The sequence below is a fragment of the Vanellus vanellus genome (assembly GCF_965231255.1).
Source record: "Vanellus vanellus genome assembly, chromosome: 13".
NCBI classification, from domain to species: domain Eukaryota; kingdom Metazoa; phylum Chordata; class Aves; order Charadriiformes; family Charadriidae; genus Vanellus; species Vanellus vanellus.
In genome coordinates, this window is record NC_138918.1 from 22,365,727 (window position 1) to 22,389,984 (window position 24,258).

The 24,258-nt window shown below is 48.1% G+C and overlaps 2 protein-coding genes across 3 annotated transcripts in view; one reads left to right on the top strand and one right to left on the bottom strand.

Moving 5' to 3' along the window:
- The window catches only part of ANKHD1 (ankyrin repeat and KH domain containing 1), a gene marked incomplete at its 3' end in the record, with an annotated part of 130,738 nt that extends 108,680 nt beyond the window's left edge, over positions 1 to 22,058 (top strand). The window contains exons 28-38 of one of the 2 annotated variants that reach the window (XM_082490157.1): positions 248 to 325; positions 2,465 to 2,611; positions 4,086 to 4,196; positions 5,768 to 5,917; positions 6,215 to 7,830; positions 14,069 to 14,323; positions 15,648 to 15,823; positions 17,509 to 17,673; positions 18,139 to 18,185; positions 21,506 to 21,679; positions 21,837 to 22,058. In XM_082490157.1, the coding sequence (XP_082346283.1) occupies positions 248 to 325; positions 2,465 to 2,611; positions 4,086 to 4,196; positions 5,768 to 5,917; positions 6,215 to 7,830; positions 14,069 to 14,323; positions 15,648 to 15,823; positions 17,509 to 17,673; positions 18,139 to 18,185; positions 21,506 to 21,659 (2,899 nt within the window). Of the gene's footprint in view, positions 1 to 247; positions 326 to 2,464; positions 2,612 to 4,085; positions 4,197 to 5,767; positions 5,918 to 6,214; positions 7,831 to 12,784; positions 12,965 to 14,068; positions 14,324 to 15,647; positions 15,824 to 17,508; positions 17,674 to 18,138; positions 18,186 to 21,505; positions 21,680 to 21,836 lie in introns of both variants that reach the window. The other variant, XM_082490158.1, reaches the window with a different exon arrangement.
- Positions 22,059 to 22,901: 843 nt separating this feature from the next.
- Positions 22,902 to 24,195, bottom strand: SRA1 (steroid receptor RNA activator 1). The gene is made up of 5 exons (XM_082489947.1): positions 24,155 to 24,195; positions 23,943 to 24,068; positions 23,637 to 23,830; positions 23,382 to 23,490; positions 22,902 to 23,289 (listed from the first exon to the last, which is right to left on the bottom strand). The coding sequence occupies exons 1-5, from the start codon at positions 24,177 to 24,179 to the stop codon at positions 23,096 to 23,098; spliced, it is 648 nt and encodes a 215-aa protein (XP_082346073.1). The 5' UTR covers positions 24,180 to 24,195; the 3' UTR covers positions 22,902 to 23,095.
- Positions 24,196 to 24,258: the final 63 nt, after the last annotated feature.

A 24,258-nucleotide genomic window follows, 5' to 3' on the forward strand; every position in this document is an offset into this window, starting at 1 on the left:
AGATTTTTTTGGCATTGCTGGCTAGTTTTTAATACTACTTTAGCAAACAGCCAGTTTTCCCTCTGCGCTGTTTAAGCATCCATCTTGTATTGTCAACTTTATTAAATTTTTAAAGTGAATATGCTGGGAATTTAAAAGGAAGTGCCAGCTTTACTTATAAACTATTTACAGAAGCAGTTTTGTTACCTTTTGATTGTTTTATGGTTTCATCACTAACTCGTTTGAATTGCAATCTCTTTGTCTTAAGGAGGGAAGAAGTTGATGACTCTGAGCATTTTGCCTGCCAGGTTGATGGACAGTTTGATTTAACCTTATCGAGCCAGAGGTGAGAGTCAAAAGAACTCTGTGAAAGTACTGGGGGCATATGAATGGTTTGGAAGATCAGTGAGTTGTCATGGAATGAGCTAATATTTTTTTATAACAGCAGTTTCTGAATAGGTCATTGGTCTGAATCAAAAAGCTTAGATCCTGTCTGAATCTGTAATCTTTGCTTATTTTTATGTGTAAGTAGTATGAGTCTGATCCTCCATCGTTTTCGTGTTTTTTTTTTTTTTTTTTTTTTTTTTTTTGCTGCATTAAGGGAGGGGAGAGGGTACAGAGCACTGATCTGCAGGAACCTGGCTGACTGAGAACCCAGCTTCAATAAGAAGGCAAACATTATGGGTTCAAAAAGGGCAGCGAGCCAGAGGGGTGTTGCCAGACTGAGTCACTTGTCTGGGGGTGGGAAGAGAGTCATAATTTTCGCTTTTTCTCCTCGCTTTTCTTTCCCCTCCTCGCTTTTCTTTCCCCTCCTCGCTTTTCTTTCCCCTCCTCGCTTTTCTTTCCCCTCCTCGCTTTTCTTTCCCCTCCTCGCTTTTCTTTCCCCTCCTCGCTTTTCTTTCCCCTCCTCGCTTTTCTTTCCCCTCCTCGCTTTTCTTTCCCCAGGTTAAAGTTAGGTGCAGAACGAGAGGATTTGTCAGCCCTTGTGGTTGGGGGTGTGTGTTTTGGATTACCCTTAGGAATGTTAGAAATTGGATTTTGTCTTATGTTCTGTTTCATGAACGTAAATTGTTTCTGTCTTGGACCTTTTGTCCAAGGTCTCCTACAAAAGCCTTGGAATCTTGTGCAGTTCACTGCAGCAGGACTAACTAAATGCATGCTTCTCACTCCTTGTTAGAAGCAGGACTTCTGTTAGATAAAGTATACCTAAGAAACAAGACAGTATATAAATATCAAAATGGGGCTAGTATATTTTATTAACTTCTGCAGGTGCTCTTTGGCTCTTGCACCAGGCAGACTTTGTCTGAAAATCATTTCTACATTTGCTCTTTCTGAATTCTTTAGTCATAGACGTGCTGGTGACAAGGCTACTGGGATTGAAACTTAAACTCAGACTTCATAATGATACTTTTCTGAAAACTTACCTAGACGTTTTCAGACAAAGCAGAAAAAAGCTTTTAAAGTCTACTCTGGAATGGACATTCCACAGCGGACTTCATCCTTTTCTTTCATAAGCGTTTTCTTGTTCTCTTTGCCTCAATCTTACAGTTATCTGAGGACAAGTAAAGTTATCCATAGAACTTTCAAATGCCTTGGGCAGGTGTATTATCAGAGAGCTAGAACTTACTAAGGTAAAGCGAGAAAATGCTGCCATTTTAAAAGGTGTATTGTCTAAACGTTGCTTGTCATATAATCAGTACGCTTGGGTTACTTAAATGTGGAGAGATCTCTGAAGTTTGTATCAAGTGTAATATAAACAATCAGTTTGTCTGCAAGAAGGCACAGTGAACAGAAAATGCTGTAAAGAATGGGGAATAAAATGGATGAATAAAAACTTGCATATAGTAGATCGATTAGCCTAACAAGAGATTGCCTCTTCTCTCTCTCTCTTTCTTTTTTTTTTTCTCTCTCAACCAAACTTTGCGTTGTTTGTATCGCTAAGCTGTGATACAAGTAATGATATTTGAGCATCTGCTTCCCGGTTGAGGTCACTGGGACTTAAATACCTAAATATGCTCAAATATTTGACCCTCAGTTGCCCATTCATAAAATGGGTGGGAAGGGGTAGGAGCAATTTCCTGGGAATCTGTAACAAGAAGAGCTGAAAAACAGACATTTTCAAGTACTTAGTGAGGAAGAGACATTATTACCAAAGTAGATTTTCTTAAAAAGCTATTCAAAAAGGAAACATAGTATAGACACATAATCAGGATGTGCCTAAGTGGCTGTGTACTGCCTGATATAAACTTTTAATCTGATGGCTTTAGTGCTTCTGGTATTACTTCGTTCAGTTTAGCACTCCAGTTTTTGGAGGAAGGGTATGGGCAGTGGACTAAAAGGTAAAAACCTACCTATGAAGTCACCCAACAGTTGTTACAGGTAGAAAATAAGAATGAAAACAGCTCATGCTAATAGTTTTATGCTGCAGAAATGTAATGCTGTCATTTTGTTCTGTAATTTGTAATCAGCACATTTTTGTTCCCAGACTTGACGGTGAAGGTCATTCAAATTCTTTGTCAAGTGCTTATAAGCCTGTTTCCCTGCCTTTGACCTCTCCAAATGTAAAGCTGAATCTGACTAGTCCAAAAAGAGGCCAGAAAAGAGAAGAAGGCTGGAAAGAAGTGGTTAGAAGGTAAAGACTTTAATTCTATGTCAAAAAACTGCCTGTAAGCTTTTTAGCTTTTAAGTTATTCTCAAACATAGGATGTCCAGCAAGCTTATTTAATTGTATAATTAATTTATTAAAAAACCTACCCCTTCTCTTACTCTGGCAGTGCTGTGAAAACAAATTGCAGTCCTGTTTTGTAGTAACTCCTCACTAACTTAGTGTCAATATGACATGAACGTTTTATTTGGCACAAGGGGTTTTTTTATCTGTGACTTCAGTGGATGTGGGGATAAGATAAAAGGGGGAGGGAGCAGATGGCAGTGAAAAGCCCCGACAGCTGATGATTGCATGCACATGAACTAAAGGCAGGATGGATGTGAGGAGAGGAGAGGTGGATGATTGCTTCAAGGCTAAAAAAATTCATTGTGCTTTGGGCAGTGACCTTGATCGCTGATTCCATGGAAAAATTTGTCACTTTAAAGTGAGTGCTAGAGATACAATTAGATTTAAAGATTTTCTGTAAAGCAAACTTTCTCTTTCAAAATGTGTTGGGTTTTATTATAAGCCCATTAACACCCCGGTATCTTTTCTGTAACCTTTGTGATGCCTACTTCTTCTAACAAGAAATGATCACCTGGCCTTTCTTTTTTTGTTCCCTTTATCAAAAAGGAATACAGCATGTACATACAAGTGTCAGATGCTTTGGGTGCGCTTAGGCCCTCCTGCTTTTGTGTTCTGCAATAGTAGCGACCAAATACGCTCATTTTAGAGAATTTTAGGCTACATGCCAAGAACGTAAGTGTATGGAGGATTTAATGCATTCAGATTAGTGGAAGCCACAGACCGTTTTTAAGAAAGGTTAAAAAGGAAGTTTTATCTGGAAATTTGAGCGTTTGAACCTTCAGAGACTTGGTTTGGCCTCTGCCTTCTGTTGGGCTTACACATGGGGTTCTCCACTGTGATGTGGCCTTGCTAAATGTATGGTTGCGGACTGCCCGCCACTCGGTGAGTCATGCAGGCATGAAACCATTCGACAGGCAGCTGGCTTTTTCAGGGCTGCGCACAGACCCTGCCAGTGACCCCAGAGCTGCTCTGTCTCTCCTCCTGGGTCTCTTGAGTCTCGTAGGCTCAACTCAACTGCTTGGTTGGGTATTGTCAGCTCTTCTACTGGAGATGGTAGGATTCTGGAGGTGGCATCCAAACCCTGGCCTTCCCTCATCCCTGAGGAATTGGGCCTTGCGTCATAAAGAACGTGTCCATCCATCAAGTGGTGTGGCTATGCCCTGAGTGATGGAAGCATGTCTCTTGCCAAAGAGCTTTTTGGCAACTTTAGAAGTGTATGCAAAATGCCCAGGAGCTGCATGCCTTCCTCTCCTAAAGTCTCTCCTGGTCTCAACAAGAGTTCTCCTCTCCCCGTGAGTAACCACCGCCCAGCCCCACTAGAAAGGGTGCTTATCAAAGCCGTGACGAATGAAAACATCCCTTCTGCCCTTGACAGGCAAGTAGGCAGAGTTTTGAAAGACCCTCCCCCTAGCAACAATCTGCAGCCAACGCCGATTGAGCAATTTCAGCTGCAGAGAGGAGGGCGCTGCTGTTCAGGAGCAAAAAGGTACTGTTTGAGGCTCTTCTCAAGGTAAAAACCATCAAGCTTGGCGGGTAGGGAGGGAAATGGCAGTGGGTGATGGGTGGGCATGGGCCTGGGCACCGGGGTGACCTCTCCTGGAGGAGGAATGCCTCCATGGGTGGTGGTGTGGGGTTCCTAGTGGGCTTGGGGTGGAAGCAGACCGAGGTATGGTTAGGAGCCCTGTGAGTAACGTGGGAGTATCTTAAAAGTTTGGTGGTGATGGAAGCTCTGGTTTCGGGAGGGAGTGACTGGGATGACTAGCTTGAGGGAGGAGCCTTGCGGGATGGAGGGGGGAAGAAAGCTCAACGCATGGAACAGCCCTGGGAGGAGATCTGGGTGCATGCTCTGAGGACTGGTTTCTGAGGATGGGGAGGGCTGTAGCATGCTGCTCTGGCGGAAGAGGGGGCAAGAAAAAACACCGTGGCAAAATGAGGTGATACTTAAGAACATTTCCCTGTATTCAGATGTGTTGAAAATAAAATAGGTTTCCTTTAAGTCCTATTAAGCGAGAAACAATTTCCCGAGGATCAAGTTACTAAAAAGTTGCCAGGACTGGAGTAGCTAGGTGAAGCTGGCAGCCTTTTCAAGGGGTGGTGGGAATCTGTCCAGTGTTCGGAGGCACCTGCACTGTGATCACAGTGGTTTCTGAAACCCCTTTGAATCCTCTCTGGTTGTTCAGTGTTGGAACTATTGCACAGCACTGTCAAGCTTGAAAGTGGTGTATGGGCTTGAGAGGTCCATTCAGCCTTTAGTCTGGGCACAGCAGTGGCCCAGGGAGACCTTGGCTGGGGACTGGATGCAATTGTAGCTGGTGTTCAAAGACATGAACTGTATGCCTGCACTGACCCACCAATACCACATGAATTAGAAAATCTGAAATTGATTTATTTTGCTGAATGCACAGGTTACAGTGTTGTGGCCTGACAGTGAACCTGCTTCTGAAAATCTGTGCTGCCTTCACAGTGGCTTCCAGCAGCTGCTTAAATCACAGAACTGCACAACTTAACCATCTGCCATCCACCATTGTGTAGTGCCACCTATAAACTTTCCTATCTTGAGGTCTGAGAAGTGGATACTAAAAGGGTTGTGAATGCAAGTGGTATTAGAGAGCTGATCACTGGGAAGACATTGGAAAACCCCCTTCTCCCTTGCTATAAACAGTCAAAGCAGCTAGGCCATGGGCTTTTAAATTTGAAGCAGCGCTATTTATGTAAATTTAGGTTGATAAGCTAAGGATTTGTCTCACTTTGAAGGTACACAAGATAAGATAAAATCCAAAAGTGTTTCTGAAGCAGCGTGAGGCACACACATCTGTGTTACAACAGTGGTGGAATAAGTGCTTCTGGAGAATCCTTGTCAGGTACTGAGGATGATGAGTTACTTGAGTGGGGGACTTTTAGAGAGGCTCCAAAGGGTGAAAAAAAATACCAGCAGAAAACCACTTGCTGCCCTGAAACTTGAGAATATTGCTTCAGCCACCTGTCAGACAGCAAGGGATTTTGGTATGCCTTTAAAGTTTGAATACATTTCACAGTTTTGTGATCTTTGTGATATAGGTCAAAGAAATTGTCTGTCCCAGCTTCTGTTGTATCTAGAATAATGGGAAGAGGTGGGTGCAACATCACAGCAATTCAAGATGTCACTGGTGCCCATATTGACGTTGATAAGCAAAAAGATAAGAATGGAGAGAGAATGATCACTATAAGGTACGGTATCTAGAAATTCTTGAGTTAGTCCACAATGTCATTTATTAAGAAGTTAGCTTGCTTTTTAAGACGGCACATATTTAGCTTCTTGTTACTAGAATATGTATACTGCTGCCAAGATATGCTGAAGGTCTGCTTCTTCAAAGATAATCCTTAAGATATGCAAAAGTCAGGAAATAATGTATTGGAGTAAACATGCAATAGACTTACAGATCAGTATAAAAATTGAGGCGACAGAATGTTGCACAAAGTGGGGTTTCCTTTTGCAAAAGATAAATATGTTTGTATTTAATCTAGGGGTGGTACAGAATCAACGCGATACGCAGTGCAACTCATCAATGCCCTTATTCAAGATCCTGCCAAGGAACTGGAAGACTTGATTCCTAAAACTCATATAAGAACACCTGCTTCGAGTACCAAATCAATCCATGCAAACTTTTCATCTGGAGTCAGCACTGCAACTGCTTCAAACAAGAACTCCTTTCCTCTTGGAGCACCACCCCTAGTCACATCGCAGTCATCAACACTATCTACTTTCCAGCCTGCAAACAAATTAAACAAGAATGTCCCAGCGAATGTGCGCTCATCTTTTCCGGTGTCTCTTCCTCTAGCTTATTCTCACCCTCATTTTGCCTTGCTGGCTGCCCAAACTATGCAACAGATCCGACACCCTCGCTTACCTATGGCCCAGTTTGGAGGAACCTTTTCACCTTCACCGAACACTTGGGGACCATTCCCAGTGAGACCAGTTAACCCTGGCAGCACAAACAGCTCTCCAAAGCATAATAGTTCGAGTCGTGTAGGTAGTCAGAATGGAAATATTTTACAGACGGAGTCTCCTGGATTAGCTACTTCTAGTTGTCCCATTACTGTCACTTCTGTAGCTGCTTCCACCCAACCGCTGTGTGTAACCAGCAATCGGACTCCCTCTTCGGTCAGAAAGCAGTTGTTTGCCTGCGTTCCCAAGACGAGTGCTGCAGCAACAGCAATCTCCACTGTGACGAGCACCTGTAACACTCTGCCTTCAGCTTCCTCTGCCCCCACAAACAATGGGCAAGTGCCCGCAGCATTTCTGCCATCTAATGCTCCGCAAACGCAGCATTCTGCACTTAAAGCAGACTCCTTCTCAGCCGTCTCAGCACCCAAAGAGAAGGTGTCAACACCAGACCAACCCGCTGCAAATGCGTGTGCAACATCTTCGGTTGCAAGTAGTTGCAGTATGACAGCTAGCAGCACCTCAGGAGTCACTGAAACTCGCCCGTCAAGCAGCCCTGCACCGCTAAATAATGTCCAAGATGAAATACTGCCAACCAGCATGTCAGAGATCAATCCTTCCATGTCGATGCCTTTTTCATCCAGCTCAGAAACTGCTCCTTTAAGCTTAGCGTCACCCAGGTCAGTTGTTGCAGATAATCAGGACAACAGTAACTTACCTCAAGTAGCTGTACCAGCACCTCGAGTTACTCACAGGATGCAGTCCAGAGGTTCTTTCTATTCAGTGGTACCAAATGCAAACCTCCATCAAGATCCTCAGTCTATTTTTGTTACGAATCAAGTTCCTTTAACACCTTCCCAAGGTCCACCTGCTGCAGTGCAGCTTTCGTCAGCCATGAACGTTATGAACGGTTCTCAGATGCACATTAACCCAGCAAACAAATCATTGCCTCCTACCTTTGGGCCAGCAACGCTTTTCAATCACTTTAGTAGTCTTTTTGATAGCAACCAGGTGCCAGCTAACCAAGGATGGGGAGAGTGTCCACTCTCTACCCGAGCAGCAGCTGACCCATCTTTCACTGTTCAGTCTACCTTTCTGAATAACTCTGTGCTAGGACACGTGGAAAACGTGCATCCTGACAACTCCAAGGCTCCTGGTTTTAGGCCACCTTCCCAGCGGGTTTCGACTAGTCCTGTAGGTAAGTCATTAAGATCATGCATTGGATGGGCTTCTTTCTCCAGCCATTACACTTTGGATCATCTCAAACTGAGAAGTAGTTTACAAGTGACAGAGAATACTCATGTAACAAGGATGGCCTATTTTTTCCCAAGTGCTCTTTAAAATGTTGATGATAACTTTTTTCCTCTTTTCTTCAGCTCTTCTAGGATGTTAGGTGTTGGGAGCATTGCAGACATTGCGTTGCTTGTCCTTTGTAGGACACAGGAATGCTTCCATCTGTTTTTAGAGTTCAGAGTAGCATTGCTTTTAACATTTAGGCTGAAATGGAACATAGGGTCAGGTGATACCAAACCTGAAACTGCAGGGCCAGGACTCTTAGCAGGTTCCAGCTGCAGGAGTGACTGCATGCAGTTGTTCAATAGTTTATCTGAGACTCCAGCTTGACTCGGTGAGGGTAAACTCTCTACTTTTTGTCTCTTGGTATGGCTCTGGGATTTTGATAAGCTTATGTTGTGCTTTGTGAAACTGGTGTGCGTGGTGTGTTTTATTAGGAAGATCCTGTCCTTCTGCTGTTATGTATAGCAGTTCAAGCATATCTGTGTTTATTTGAAAAGGGTCAGGAACACTGACAGTGAGCTCCCTGCCCTTGCTATGCTCTGCCTAAAGGGTTATTATCATCTTCGTGTTCAAACTATGTTGCAGGCAACTGGCTGCACCCATTTGGCTGGAAGGGACCCTCAAGAGATCTAGTCTGTGCCACCCTGTTCTCCCCTTCAGTCTTGCCATAATGGCTTTATGGTGCCTTGAAGCTAGAGAGCCTTGCTTTGAAATTGTCTTTACAGTGTATGTTACATGCTTGGGCTAACGCTTCAGGACTTGAATGCTGGACTGGGAAAAGTCAAGTAGTTTGACTTTCCGACCAAAGGAAAAGGGGGTGTTTTGAAGACGTGGTGGTGAGGAAAGGAGGTTTTCAGCATTTCCATTCCTCTCGGTTGATTTACAAATGTGCAAGACTTCTGAAAACCAGAACACTTCTCTCAGACTAGCTTTACCCACAACATGGGATGTTTGCTATGACTGTAGTTTTCTTAATAGTTTAATTTGGGCTGTATAGCTCTTCAAAGTGAGTGAATACTGAGAGCTCTTGTGTGATGTCCAGTTCCGGTGCAGTAAGCAGAACCAGATGTAACTAAGGCTGTGGAAGATAAAGTAACTGGACCTTGTTTGTCACATAGGCTGCTAATTAAAGAATTGCCAGACTCTCCTCAACAGACTCCAGAAACACTTTACATTGGCTCAGCTTTTTCTCTGCAGTGTTCTAAACTGGAAGTTGGCTGTTGCTGGAATAACCCCTGGGGAAGGAAGCTTATGGCAAAAGGGGATCTGCTGATTTTTCTGATGATAGCATCCCGTGTGTACAAAGATGGCTGACAGGGACTTCTCATAGCAGCAAAAAATTTTACTGTTCCTTTATGCTAAGGTCATCTGTTTGTCATTGGAAAGATTTCTCGATCCTTTATATGTCCTTAAATGACTGTAAGTATTTAAAAAGTAGTCTAAATCTGTTTCTTCCCTGTGTTAGGAAGGTTAGATAGGTATCCAGGGAGATCTCATGGGGTCGACTTGGGGGAGATAAGTGCGAAGTTCTTCTCAACTGAAGCACAGAAAAATTTGGACAGAACACATTTTTTCTGAGTTGGAATTTGATAAAGATATTGCAAACTGAAGAAAAACTACAAATAGGTAGATGTGCTGCTAAAATTCTGCCTGGCAGGAGGTGACTGGTTAGTCAGGTCCTTATTTGATTCATTTAAGGTCATTCTACTTAATGCTCCTTTTGATCGCCTTTGTTTCAGAATCTAAATTGTCTGTCACACAGGGTGAGGGGGATTTGGGGGGGCCTGGGGAGAAGGGGGTGTTTTGAAGGTGTGATAGTGAGGAAAGAAACAGGGACAGTAGGCTGAGGACCTCACTGATGCCTTACCTTGTACCATAAGTGTGGTCCTGTGGTCCGTCCACCCATCTTGTTCACTGGCTCTTCCCGAGGGAACAGACTTCCGAGATGGGTTGAGCTGGGGACTACCTTGGCTGTTTCCATAGGGTTTGGTGGCAGGTTTCGTGAGATTTTGAGAAGGGGAGGGAAGGCCAGTCGTTGCTGGCTTATGCTTTGGCCAAGAGCAGTGCAGTGCACAAGGAGCAGTCTGGACCTTGCCTGGCAACTCAATACACATTTGTGTGATGAGAGGGAGTAGTAATGGCCTTCAAAGCAGGTGGACACCGATCCTCTCATCTCAGCTGTGACTCTGCACCTGACAGAGCAGAGGTTTGTCTTTTGTGCCTGTCTGCACAGTTGGGCTGTGGCAAATTTTTCCACAAATTGACATCTCTTGGTGATCACCTCTAAGCTGATTTGGTGCAGACTTAATATAGTTTGATTGTGCACTAAATCAGCTTTTTCTTAACATGAGTCAGCTCAAGGTGGAGTTTGGGTACTCTGCTTTTCCTATTCGTGGGCAAGCTCAGTTGCAGCTTGGGTTTTCTCTGACTTGCTGATTCCTTTGAGGCACAGATACACGTGCAGATCTCCTCGCTGGCTGTGGACCTGTTCTGGAAATGGCCTTTTGTCTCACTTAAGGCTTTAGATCTCTCTTTCTAGCAGATTGAGGGCAGACGTAGCCCGACCGTTTGGGGAGGTTATGGAGATGACCAAAAGAAGTCTGTTACTTTTTACTTCTAAGAAGGGGTTTGAGACCTTGCTCATGTGCAATTAAAAGGTATCACGAACTTGGAATATGCCATCTTAGGAAGCAGCACATGAGTATGAAGTTGCATGAAATGGCTGGGCTCTGTGTTTTACATGGAGTAGTCAAGCGTTGCAGCAGTTTCTGTAAAGGTGGAGGTAGCCCTTGCAGTAACCACTTTCTTCAGAAGTGCCTGGGGGCTTTGATAAACTGAAATTTGAGCAGAGTTTGTAAGATTGATACACCAGTCTTGAAAGCTGTTACGCTTTCAGAGCACAATAAAGAGTTTGAATTCATGGCCCGAGTAACTGCAGAGTATGGTATTGCAAAAGGTTTTAGTATTACTAAACCTGATTTTGTTGGTAAGTCCATAAATAGGAAGCTCATTACTGAAACGGAGATTCTGTAAGTCATTGTTCATAGAAGCCATTTTTAATATTGAGCAAAGGTTTTTTCATCCACTTTTATGAAAGGCAAGTTAACGATAGAAGGTGTTCTATATAACCTGAAAACTCACTAGTCTGTTTAATTAGTGCTTCTCTGGCCGTCACACCTCCTTCAACCTGTGCAAAATATATAGCAGTGCTGAACTGGTCTCAACTGCACAGTCATTGCACTTTGAAAGCTGCGTAGCCATCCTACCACACCTTCAAAAGACACAGCTGGGCATCTCTCTTCTGCAGAAGAGCTATTTTTGTCATAATCTCTGCCTTATTCTCTGTTTAGGAAACCAGCAGTCTTTCTGGGCAGCAGCTCTGTTACCCCTTCTGTATGGCTTGGGATCTTCGGTGGTTTGTCAGCCAGCTAGAAACATGGTGTGGTGGAATGCGTTACCTCTTTTGAATACCTCTGAGTTGACTTTTGTGGATGGAGAGTCAGATGCATGGATGGCAGATGCGCAGGGAGGGCCCTCAGCTGCAGGTGCCGCAGGCTGCTTACGGCTCGGCTCTGTGCGGGAGGCCAGCCGGCAGCTCTAGGCAAACGCAGGTCAATCAAACTGCCTTTACAGGCAGCCTGCGCGGGCAGTAGCACCCTCCTTGTAGCCATGGGGTCTCGCGCTTTGTGCTGTGACAAAGCCTGATGGGTGGTCCTGCCACACTCAGGTTCCCTCATCTGAGCACTGCATGTTCTGGTGGTGGTGGTGATTTATTTCTCCTTGTCTGTAATGGAGACTTCGGGGTTTTAACCTTTGGGGTGGGGCTAGTGAGAAGAATACCTCCTTCAAACCCAGTGAGTCATTTGTGTCAAGGTGAGCTGGTTGGAACTGGCACTCCTGGAAGCAGTAAATCAGGTTGACTTGGTTGATAGTACTGTTGGGGGGGAAAGACCTGGCTTTTAGGAATGTATCCAGGCGATGAAAGGTGCCCCTCTAGTCTATGGCCGAAGGTATTGCCTGTCACCACTGCTGTTTGCAGGCTACTGTGGTGTGAGTAGGTACAACCTTCAACCTTGCTCTGCAGCAATATAGGCTGGTCCTGGTTGTGGTCATTTTGAAATGTTTAAATGGTTTTGAAACTAGTCTTGTTTAATAGGCCCTTGAAACTAAACCCAAAACTCAGGTGAACATATGGCCATGCCCGTTTCTGCTTTCAGGTAATAACGTGTGATAAAGAGCTTTTACAACATTTTGGAAAGGTACTTAAAAGCTTTGGCTTATTAAAAAAACTGTAACTCCCCCTTGCTAATAATTTTTGTGGGACTTTGAACTTTCTCTTCGTCTCTCCCTTCCTCGCACGCATCCCTGTAGAAAGCAGCCCCCTCACCTGTTGTGCTGTGCCTCGCCAGCCCTGTTTCTCTGGACACAGCATGCTCTGACTGACCTACATGTGACTGTACCTATAGGACAGCAAAAACCATACTCGGCGAACTACTTCCCTGGTGCCGGATTCCCCTGGGACTTTCACAGAGCTCTGTTTGACTTGCGTGGCTTTTTTGTAACTGAAGATCTCTGCCACTCCCAGCTTTCCTCCTTTGCCCTCCCTGCTCAGATCATTTCTTTTCAGTGACCAGTGGCTGTTTTTGTTAAAACGTCAGGCCAAAACAGAGAGCATACAGAAATGCCGTCTGTCGGTTTCAAAGGGAGAATCGTGCACCTGTAAAGTGAACTTGCCATGTGCAGATACCCCTGAAGGTGATGAGATGCTTTAATTATATTTGGAGCACTAGCTCTCTCTGGTGCTTTGAAGCAGGTTCCCAAAGAGAGATATTTAATCAAATTTATGTTTATTTCAGGCTTACCCTCTCTAGATCCATCCAACAGCTCTACAACTTCTTCTTCAGGTCCTTTGACAGGCTTTTCAGCAAACATACAAGGAGCACGGGTTTACCTTCAAGGGCCAGCGCCTGTTGGGACTCCCAGCTTTAACAGACAGCATTTTTCACCACATCCTTGGACAAGCGCAACAAATTCATGTAGGAACTTCATGGGTCTGTCTTAGTTAACTATAAATTCATAGCTTTTGTCTTTAGTAGATTTGTAACTTGAGGGGAAATTACCCAGTGATGCACAAAATGCTTTCCAATTGCTTTTAGCAGCTGTGAGGATGACGTGCAAATCCCAAGCTGTACTATTTTGTGGTTTTTTTTCCCATGTAAAATGCTACTAGTTCTGCTAGCATTACTAAAGGCATATTTGGGCAAAAAACCCAGGCGTCATAGGCTCTGAGAAGAGAGGGCATGAAGCTGTGGGGGAGTGGAGGTGATTATACGCAGCTAAACATTCCCCTCTAAATAGTATGACTGTAATATTAGGTGAAAATGTCATGTTTGCCATGGTTTGAAGTTATACTTGCCTTTTTTTTTTTTTTTTTTTTTTTTTTTTTAAATTGGGATTCTGGAATTATTTCACTTTACTGAAAATGTTCCAAAATCTTTAAGCATCATACGAGGTAACAGTGGGTTTTCCTCCTAACGGGAAGAACATGGAAGTAGCTTTACAGAAAATATGGGTCTTTTTATTCAGAATCTTGAGTAAAGAGGCTTTTCGTGCATGCAACTTCATTGCCACTCTGAGCTTAAGAACCAAAACACTTCAATGAGTGCTCAAAGGAAGTTGGATTGCCCAAGAAGAGTCAGTGACGCTTCTGAAGTTGGTGGGATTTATGCTCTTACGTTACACATGCGGCTTTGGGAAGCTGTCTAATTTCTCTTCTGCTGGAAGTGGTGGATACCAAAACCAGGCTGTTTATTAGATATTTATGGTATTTTGGCTGATGTTTTCACCTCTTCCTTAAACTCTTCCATGTTTCTTATTCTTTCTTGTAATTAATTTGTACTGCTATGTCATGAGAATATCACACAGTTCTGATGGCTGAAAGCATTTGTGTTACAATGTTGATCTTAGAGTTAAACTCTAAACAGAATTTCTGTGAAAGACTTGAATGCTTGCCAAAAAAAAAGCCTTTAAAACCTTTTTATCATTTGCTTTGAGATACCATTGCAGGGATAGAGCGGGTAGCATTATGCTCACTAGCTTGTGCTTTGCGTGTGATTAAGCGAGAGAAATATTCTTTTCAGCAGGTGAATCTCCTATTCCATCAGTTTCCTCAGGATCATCTTCACCCCTGTCAGCTGCTTCTGCACCTTCTAACTTGGGCCAGCCAAAAACGGGTAACGCCAATCAAGATCGAAAGGTACCCCCTCCCATCGGGACAGAAAGGCTTGCTAGGATTCGACAGGGAGGATCTGTCACTCCTACGCCCTTAGGAACCAACTTCACAGCTCCTGTCGGTCACAGCGGTATCTGGTCCTTTGGCGTTAACAGTGTATCTGGTAAGCCTGTTGTACAGCCTGGAGTGGTGTAAAGAAACTTCTAGGGCCTTTTGGAAGCACTACATTTGAAAAGAAAGTTGGGGAGGAGGAATAAAGTTCCACAGTCCGTAACCAACTTTCCTGTAGTACGTCCTGAAGGGAAAACTGGTGTCAGTGGTGCGAGTGCGTTATCAATGAAAGCGATATGGTTTTCACTCCTAATGTGGGTGGTTCCCAGCCAACCTAGATTATCTGTTGGCACGCCCTTGTAAACCCTGAGAACAGTTTAGAAATTTCATATTAAGTCTATTGAATGATACAGAATTTAAAAAGTAAACAACTTCTATCTGTTACGGGAGTCCATTTCCAAGTCTGCCCCTTGGCCTAAAAGGACAACTGCCTCCATCCAAGTTTCTAGCTTGCTTTCCATTAACGTTTTAAAATGTTAGTTGTGGTGCAGCCAATGCATCCAGAAACACATAGTTGTGGATGCTGATTTTTGCATCGATCTCCTCATGACTCTTGAATAGTATGGGGTGACTTTTGTTCCAGGCAGCCCCAGTTTCAAAAGAATGACTTTGAAACAGCTGATGTTTTATGTTCAGTTTCATGATAGTTTGAGGTTCTTGTGGAAAAGAGGAGCCACAGCATTTGAGGTATAAAGTCTTTCCATTGGTAACTTTAAAGACAAATGTTTAATAGTCCTGTGTTTGTTACGTTTTTTCAGTGAAGCCCTCCATACTTTGGTTAACTTAGTGTCTTGGCATTGCTGTGTTTTTTCAAGAAAAGCTTGTATGTGTTCACAGACAGTGCTTGGGGGTTTATTGGACCTTATCTGTTTTGTTGTGGACACCTGAACCTTGCAGTTACTAGTAGTCCTCATTATCTCCACGCTTGTCTGGAGGACCAAGAGGAGCATACGTGCAGACAGCACGTGCCTGGCCAAACTTGCCCGGCCTCACCAGTCACTCTTCTTTCCCTATTTTTGCCCCTGTCATAAGTGTAACTTTTTTCTGTGTTCCTGTGGAACCTGAGAGTAGGTGGGAGCGTGTGCGTGTAGCCAGCCTTATATAGTGCTGCCTGCTGACGCTTCCCTTGGTGCTACAGATCAGACTGTGTGTGTTGGCATTGTCTGTGATGGGTTATCAGCCTAAAAACTGCAGGTATCTTTCCGCTTTACGTAGGCTGCGGAAGGTCTGCCTTTGCTCAGAGTGGAGCCCTAGGTACCTCTGTGGCTGTGTGGTTTTGGGGAGCTTTTGTATGTAGGTGTGTACAGCTGCTGAATACTAATCCAGAGTATCTTCAGTGAATTGTAATCAGCCATTTTCAATCTCCTCCTTTCCAGAAGGTTTGTCAGGTTGGTCTCAGCCTGTCATGGGGAATCATCCAATGCATCAGCAGCTGTCGGACCCGGGCACGTTTTCTCAGCATCAGCCAATGGAGAGAGATGATTCTGGAATAGTGGCTCCCTCGAATATCTTCCACCAACCTATGCCAAATAGTTTTGTGGATTTTTCTAAAGTAAGTTACAGAGGGTTGGATTTAGTCTATAAAATGACGAAGGATTTTGTTTTATCTCCTGTTCTGCCTGTTTATACTGTATGCATGCACCTCTCCTACCGTTGCTTGCCACACCTAGTCCTGAACTTCACAGAATCACAGAATAGTCAGGGTTGGAAGGGACCTCTGGAGATCATCTAGTCCAACCCCCCTGCCAGAGCAGGGTCACCTACAACAGGATGCACAGAACAGCGTCCAGGCGGGTTTTGAACGTCTCCAGAGTGGGAGACTCCACAACCTCTCTGGGCAGCCTGTTCCAGTGCTCCACTACCCTCAAAGTGAAGAATTTCCTCCTCATGTTAAGATGGAACTTCCTATGTTCAAGCTTGTGCCCATTACCCCTCGTCCTATCGATGGGCACCACTTAAAAAAGACTCCTCCCATCCCTCTGGCATCCTCCCTTTAAGTATTTGAAAGCATTAATAAGATCCCCCCTCATTCTTCTTTTCTCTAGACTAAAGAGACCCAAGTTCCTCAGCCTTTCCTCATATGAAAGATGTTCTAATCCCCTAATCATCTTCATAGCCCTTTGCTGGACCCTCTCCAGTAGATCCCTGTCTTTCTTGAACTGGGGAGCCCAGAACTGGACGCAGTACTCCAGATGCGGCCTCACCAGGGCAGAGTAGAGGGGGAGGATGACCTCCCTCGACCTGCTGGCATCCTTTCATCCTAGTACTGACTAGAAAAGGTGCCCAAGTCTGGTGGCGCATTTAAACAAAACCAGAATTTGTAGATTGCACATGTTCTCTTGTCAAGTAGCTGGATGCCTCCATCGCTCTCCAGTGTTTCCTTTCTCGGAGGCTCAGTCTCTCAGAAATGTTTCATAAGGCTTACTCAGCTCTTGAGGCTGGTTAAAGGTTTGCTTAGTGCTTTCAGTACAAATCATGCCCGTGAATACTACGTGCCTTTCTTAAGGAAGCGGCAGGATGAGAGGACTGCTTGTATGTCTGTGCCTTGTGTGTTAATGCTGAAAGTAGCTTGAGGCAGATGGATGTAGCCAAACTGTAGTCAGCTCAGCCACCGCTGGAGGAAAGTCCAGCCCACAGTATGTTTCAGAAGTAGCTGTAGCATGTGCTCTTGGGATCTTCTAAATTGCAGAGCAGCAATTATTCAAACATGGGCAAGAAATCTCATAATAGCAAAAAGCTGCCCTGTAACTTGCTCTTTCTGAACTGGAAGAATATTTTAGATGGCTGTTAGCAACTTACAGAAAATCTTCAACTCGGAGTCTTGTAGGCTCAAGCTGTACACGGGCTTTTCTGAAGTGCAGCCCCTGGCTGCAGCCCTGCATGCACCAAGGTTATCGCGTGCTGCAGAGGGGAGAGGAGGGAGCACCGAAATCGCTGTGTACAGCTCCTGTGGCTGGCATTCTGGGGCCATCTGAAAGCACTGTGCAGAGTCTGCTGCATACTGGTGAGGTGTGATTTCAGGAAAATGGGTAAACTGACCTGAATCTCAAGCTCTGAAGAGTCACCGTGTTCCATACTCAGCCTAAGCGTGCAGTAATGCTCCGTTTCCTCACAGTGCTGAGATATTTGCCGGTAGGTGAACGTTATGTATGGATGTGAACTGCCTCTGTCATCTTGGCAAATGTACTTCACAACCACTGCCGCCTTCACTGACAGTGCTTTCTCTTTTTCCCTCAGGGCCTACCGATTTCCATGTACGGCGGCACTCTAATACCCTCACACCCTCAGCTAGCGGATGGCCCGGGAGGCCCTCTCTTTAACGGGCTCCATACTCCAGATCCTGCCTGGAATCCCATGATCAAGGTTGTCCAGAACTCGACAGAATGTACCGATGCTCAGCAGGTAGCGTGGCTGCCTTTTTCCACCTTTGCTTACCTGGGGCTTTTTATGGTGTTGTGCTTTGTTTTTTGTTTTTCTTCATTTTTGGAGAGGTGGCATCTTTTTCAGTTCTTTGATGCTGGAATTGAGATCATTTGCATGACTTTTCCCCCTACAGTGTGTGTGTGTGTATAAAAAAATATATGGCGCTATCTGTACCAAACCTTTCAGGTAAAATTAGCAGCATTTCAAGACTGCTCAGCTAGGTAATTGACTTTGTCATAAGTGAGAGGGTTTATACCCATACTTGGCATCTTGGCAGGTTGTCAGTCAAACCTTGCCCAGAGCTGAAGAGGGCTCCCAGCCTTTGGACGGTCTGGATGCATTTTACGGGGAAGTCTTAAGCTTGCCCTCTAGTGGTTAAACGCTCTGTTAAAGGAATCTTTATTTGTTTTCATAATAGACTTGTCTTTTTATTTCTTGCTGTAGATTTGGCCTGGCACCTGGGCACCTCACATTGGAAACATGCATCTCAAGTACGTCAACTGATTTAAGGGGGTCTGTCCTTTTTTAGCCTTGTTTGGGAATCTTTATGATCTTGAAGAAGCCTGGGGATTTTTTTATGTGCCTAACTAAGCAATTTCCTGTGGGCTGTAACAATAGAAATTTAATTGCCCATTGTATAAGAAGAAATTGATTTACTTACACAAACTAATTCTGTTGTCCAGTTAGTTTAGCCATTTTGAACTTAAAAATCAGACAAAACTAGTGCTTTTGGCTAAACGCTACAGAATGCTCCTTGTATGCAGCAGAGAACTAGCTGATGACAGGATTTCAACCTTTTAGGGTGGTAAATACATGTATAATTGTTTACATACTTAAAAGGAAAAGCAGAGTAAATTTCATGTCGTATAGTGGCTCTACTTTATGTAGCCTGTATTAATGTGAAATATTTACCTGAATATTCAATAAAAAGCGAACAGTATTTATAGGTTGTGTGTGAGAATTTTGGAGGAGGCCATATGTTGTTGTCACTGGTAGCTGCTGCTGTGGCCAGTGATGCATCTTTTCAGGGTCACGTAATTAGCATGTGGATGCAGTCAGGGTTTGGGGGAGGGTTTTGATCCGCAGTCATCTGCAATATGAGGTCTGTCGAGTCCTTCCCCCAGCTGCTCGTTAGCCTTTTTGTGTGTGTGTGTGTGCGAGAACGTGGTTGTGTGTTGTTTTTTTTTTTTTTTTTTTTTTTTTTTTCTTTTTTTCCTTCTGGATTAGTTCTGTTGCTTCTAGCACTCTTCTGAGGTAGGTTGCCTGAGAGATCAGGTTTTGTTTAGGGACTGGAAATAAGGGCTGAGTTGACAACGTGGCAACTGATGGCATCTTAATTTGCCGAAGGTTAAATAGGTAGCTTGTAGGTAAATGCAGGGTTTCTTCACCTGATTCACTGTGACCAGCTGCTTAGAATCAGATCTTAGGAAAGCAGAGACCACTTCCCACTAGAGAAAAACATAATATATTCAATTTGAAGCTTCTTGTAACCCTTTACATCTGGTGAGAGCTCCTCAAGTCCTTTCTGCGAGGAAGAAGGGGATTTTTGCATACTGCTTAACATGAACGTTCATTCTCTACCGAGGTGCAGAACTTCTCCACTTTCTGCACTTGGACTATGCTTATTTCTGCTTTTGTTCAGTGGCAATGCAGTAATGACACTGAATATTTGGTTCATTCCTCAAGCAGGGAACTGCAGTGCACGTAGTGTCCAATTGAATGGACCACTTTTGGTGGTCTGTCAGAGGAGATGGAGATTTCTCCACCTTTCTCCACGTTCTCCAGACACATCCTTACATGCAGCAGCAGAGGTTCCCCAGGAAAAGCATGAGGAAGGAGTGCTGAAAACCCGAAGTGCACAAGCAATAGCTGAGTACCACAGGCAAATAAACCTCATAAATGCTCCCGGATGATATATGCAGATATTTTTACCAGTATTTGAGGAAGAAATGCAAAAAACATTGAACTGCTGCTGCCCCCCTGATAGTGCAAACGCCAAGGGAGAGATGCTCGTGTTAACAGTAGCTGCATTGAACACAAGTGGTGCGGCAGTGCAATAGGTGTTTGCTCTGGGGGCGAGTTGCAGGGGAGGGGCAGGGTGGTTCCTAAGGCCTTTCCCCATCCCTTTGGGCTCCATGGCTGGCACAGGCACCGCTGCCACCACCTGCTGCCCCATTCGGGGGAGCCACCATCTCCCCATCTTGGAGGGCTACAGCTCCACACTGGGTGGCCCCATCTACTCCACCACGCCAGGGAGTAAGACCCAGCATAGGGGTGGGGTCGTCCCTTAATTGGAACGATGGCCACAGCCACCCCATCCCTGCCTAATTTAGGCAGCTCCTTCCTGAGTGGATCCCTTCCTGGGCTCTCCACCTCGCAGCATGGTCCCTGGGGGCATGGGCGCCTGCTCTGGGCACCAGATCCATGGGGTGGTGGCTTCCCTGGCAGCCCAGAGCTGGAGGGGAAAAGGCAACCCCAAAGCTTTGTAGGAAGATACTGCTGGAAGTCAAGACCATCACTGCCCCATGGTACCAGGGAGAGCAGGCAGAGGCAGTGCCTGGTGCTCACACCGCTGGGGAGCAGGCTGCTGGCAGTGCCGCTGGGCTGGTGGATGCAGTGCTGGTCCTTTGGGAGCAGGTCATGCCCGGGCACAGCTGGCTGGAGCTGGGGGAGGCACAGGCGGGGCTAGTGCAAGAAGTCTGCTCCCACCCAAGTTCACCAGCCTTGGGGGAAGGTACTGGGTGGCACAGCTCCCTCCAGGGGTACCCTGGGCCTGCCCTCTTGCCCCCCTTCCAACTCCTGACCAAAGCCCCTGGTTCAGCTGTCAGGCAGGTCCTTTTCTTTACTGTCTGTCCTCAGGGTAGCATGTGCCCAGTCCCTGAGCTGGGCATGTGTCGGTTGAGCTGCAGGTGCCCACCCTGTGGGTGCTGGCTCCATTGTGTGCCTCTGATAAGCTTATCTGGGGCTGGGGAGCCAGGTCGGGGCTAGCGGGGCTGTGGCTCACCTAATGTGGTTGTGGTGCCGGGAGCTCTGGGCTGGCTGCTGGAGCCTGGCTTGGAACCAGTGCTCAGCCGCAGGGAGAGCTGGGCAGGGGAAGGCAGGCCTGGACCTGGTGCAGGGCAGCAGACGTGGCACGTGGGCTGGCATGACTTTAGGGGTTGCTGGCAGGCACTTGGGCTGTGGGGGGGTGGCATTACATGCCCTGGGGGAGCACTGCCTTGGGGCTGTACACCCAGCAGGCTTGCACATTGGAGGAGGTGTCAGATCAAACCCGGTGCCTTGTCCTTGTGCAGGGCATAAGCAGGGTGGCTCACTGGCTGAGCTGATGGGAACGGGTCCCCGGGTACAACTCCCAGTGGTGCCAATGGGGGGGTACCCAGTGTTTGCTGTTGGATAGCTGCAGGGAACCACCCCCGAGCCAGCCACCTCTGGGCAGGGTGCGCTGGGGACCTGCCTGGCTGTCAGGCTTGTGCCAAGTGCTCCAGGGCTGGCCCTGCCTTGCAGGCAGCACAGGGGCCGCTGCGGCATCAGCTGCCACGGGCCATCCACATCAAGGCAGGACTCCCTGCGCTGTGCCCCAGCAGAGCTCCAGGAGCCTCGAGGGGAGGAACAACGTGGGGAAGAGCTTCTGGGCAGGACGGGTGTCAGAGTCTCCCATGTGGGAAGCCCCACAGTTGCTCCAGAGCCAGCCATGTCCCTGAGCTGTGGCCAAGCACTGGGTCCCATACCCTGCTCCAGGCTCAGGCCGTGGTGCTCGGAGATGGGGGTCGCCAGGGCCCAGCAGTGCCTGACAGCCCCCTGCTTTTGGCAGGTACCCGCATCATCTACGACCGCAAGTTCCTGCTGGAGTGCAAGAATTCACCCGTGGCCAGGACCCCTCCCTGCTGCCTGCCCCAGATCCCCGGTGTCACATCCCTGGCCCAGTCCAGCCTCGTCAAGCTGGAGGAGCTCAAGGAGCGGAATGAGAATGAAGAAGCCATGCCAGGTGAGCAGCCTAGGTGTGCAGCTCCTGCCTATGCACTGCCTGCAACAGCGGGAGATCCCAGCTCAGCCCGTTCTAGCTCCTGCCCCCTTTGCCTGCATGATTCTCCCAAGACAGCCCCATCCTAACCCTGACCCTGTATTCCTCTGTACCCTTGCAGATCAAGACCAGTTTGAGATGGACATCTGAGTTTCCAGCTCCCTGTCTCCAGGCCATGGCTGGGCCTGTTCCTGGGCCTCGTGGAGGTGCTGGCACCGTGACCAGCTGGCTGCAGCCCTCTCTGATGCTGGGGATGGACGTGTGACACCTCAGGCTCTAGCACAACTGGCTGGTGCAATTGCCTAGGAGCTCATGCTTGATCAATAAAACACCATGAAACCCCTGTGCTGACCTGGTGCATCTCTATGTTGCAGCTCTGCTGGGTCCTTGGAGCCCCAGGGAGGTGCGCTAAGAGGAGCCAAGCAGCACCAGGAGCACTTTGAGGGTGTGGAGATCTCTCCCTCCTGCACCAAGACACTGCAGGCTGCAGGTGGTGAATGCAGGACTTCAGAGTCTGCTCCCAGGCGTGGGGTGCAACATGCAGGCTGCCCCAGCTGTGGTGGGGGCAGCTGGTGAAGTGTCTCGCGAGCACAGGAGGGAGCAGCACAGTGCGCTCTGCCGCCTGGTGTCCAGGGTAAATGCCAATGCCTTGGGTTTACCTGACCTGGCAGGCATCACTGGCACCAGGATGTTTCTCCCTGGATCTCCCTGCCCCTGAGGTCACCCATGACAGGCAGCAGCCCTGATGGGAGCACAGCCCCGATGGGGCTATAGCTGCAGCAGAGACCTTGGCTGTGCCAGGGAGCTCTGGGCTGGCAGCGAATCAGCCTCCCCAGCCAGCCTGGAGCTCTGGGGGCTGACTCCTCCTGCAGCAGAGCTGTGCCATGTGCCTGCTGCTGTAGGTCCCACCCACTGCCTAGGCAAGGCCAAAGAGGGGGCCAAGCTTTGCCAACCCGTGCAGCAGGGAAACACATTGCTGCCTATTCCACCTGGGTGACCCTGGGGGCGCCGCCAGGGCCATTCCTTCCCTTCATGTCTTGTGGGCTGGAAACACCCTGCCAGGGCCAGAGCCCCTTGGCCAAGCCTGAAGCAGCCCGTTGGATAGCTGCAGGGAACTCCCGTCTCCTGCCGCTCCTGGGAGAGGACTGGGACCCGTCTGGTGCCAGAACCCCAGGACAGGCTGGGGTCGGGGCAGATTAGTGCTGTTTATTAAACATCATGTAGTCAATCACCACCAAAATGTCACAATGATTAAAATCCCCTTTTCCTAGGTGAGGGCTGGGAGGTGCCCAGACCCCGTTGGGCGATGGGGACTCTTCTCCTGCTGGTGGCCCTGGGCTGGGGCTCCCCTGCTTGCAGTCCGCACCCCTGTCCCTGGCATCAGGGATCGTCCTGGCCAGGCTCGGCCCCAGTGCTACCATCTGTCACCACGGCTGGCTCTGGAACAGGCAGGCTCCTCCTCTCAGCGATCAGGCGCTTGACACCCACCATCCACTGGCTCACCTCGTTAATGTGGTCTACCATGAGTGAGCGGTGGATCTCGTCAGCCGCATCCCAGTGCTGTTGCTGGAGCTCTGCCAGGAAAGGAGGACCCTGTCAGTGGTGTGTGGGGGGGGTCAGCCTCCCTGGGGGTGCCTGATGGCCTTCCACGCCAGCCCCCCCTCACCTTGCACCAGGAGGCTCATCCGCTTCCTCACCGGGGCTGACAGCTTGCCCTGAGCCCAGGCATCCTCCAGCACCATTAGCCGCCGCCCGATGTCGTCGCACACTTGTTTCTGGAAGCAGAGATCAGCTGGAGGGGGCACCTGCCCCGCCGAACACCCACCCCGCTCCCCTCGCCCCACGGGCAGCCCCCGGCTGCTGCCGCCCCTGCGATGCGTGGGGCGGCGGTGGAGAAAGAGGCCGGGGGTCGGGGCCTCACCTGCACGGCGGGACGGCAGGCGGCCAGCGCCTCCCTCAGCGGGGCCAGGACGGCCTGGGCGGGCAGGCCGCACTCCTCCGGCGGGCGGGCGGCGGGACTCGGCCGCGGGGAAGGACCGGCGAGCCCGGGGGGCGGCGGCCCCGCCGCCGGGGGCGGCGGCGGAGCGGAGGCGCTGCCCGGTTCCGGAGGGGCACCTGCGGAGGAGGAGAGGCGCCGGCGCGGAGCCCCGTCAGCCCCGGGGCGGGGGGGGGCTGCGCTGGGCCCCCGTCAGCTCGGGGGGGGGGGGGGGGGTTTGCAGGTGCTGACCTGTGGGGGCCCCCGCGGGCGGGGGGAGCGCCCGGCGGGTGAGGGGGGTCCGCCTGCACCCCCCGGCCTGCGCCTGCAGCCCGTAGGAGAACTGGGGGGGGTCGTTCCAGCCACGCTCCCGGTTCCCTGCGGCAGCAAAGGGCACGGTGAGATCCCGACACCGCACTCCCCCTCCCTCGGCCCAGCCCGGAAATTCACCCGCGCCCCCTCACCCGGCTTCACGTAGAGCTCCGCCATCCCGCCACGTCACGCCCGGCCACGCCCTTTCCGCCCGCTGAGGTGGGGCGGGGCGGGAAGGGGCGGGGCTTCCCGGCGC

Coding starts and splice junctions, on each gene's coding strand:
- SRA1 (XM_082489947.1), bottom strand. CDS start 24,179: ATGGCGGAGCTCTACGTGAAGCCGG. Junction 23,831..23,942: donor GCCCGCGGGGGCCCCCACAG/GTCAGCACCTGC, acceptor CCTCCTCCGCAG/GTGCCCCTCCGGAACCGGGC. Junction 23,491..23,636: donor CCTGCCGTCCCGCCGTGCAG/GTGAGGCCCCGA, acceptor CTCTGCTTCCAG/AAACAAGTGTGCGACGACAT.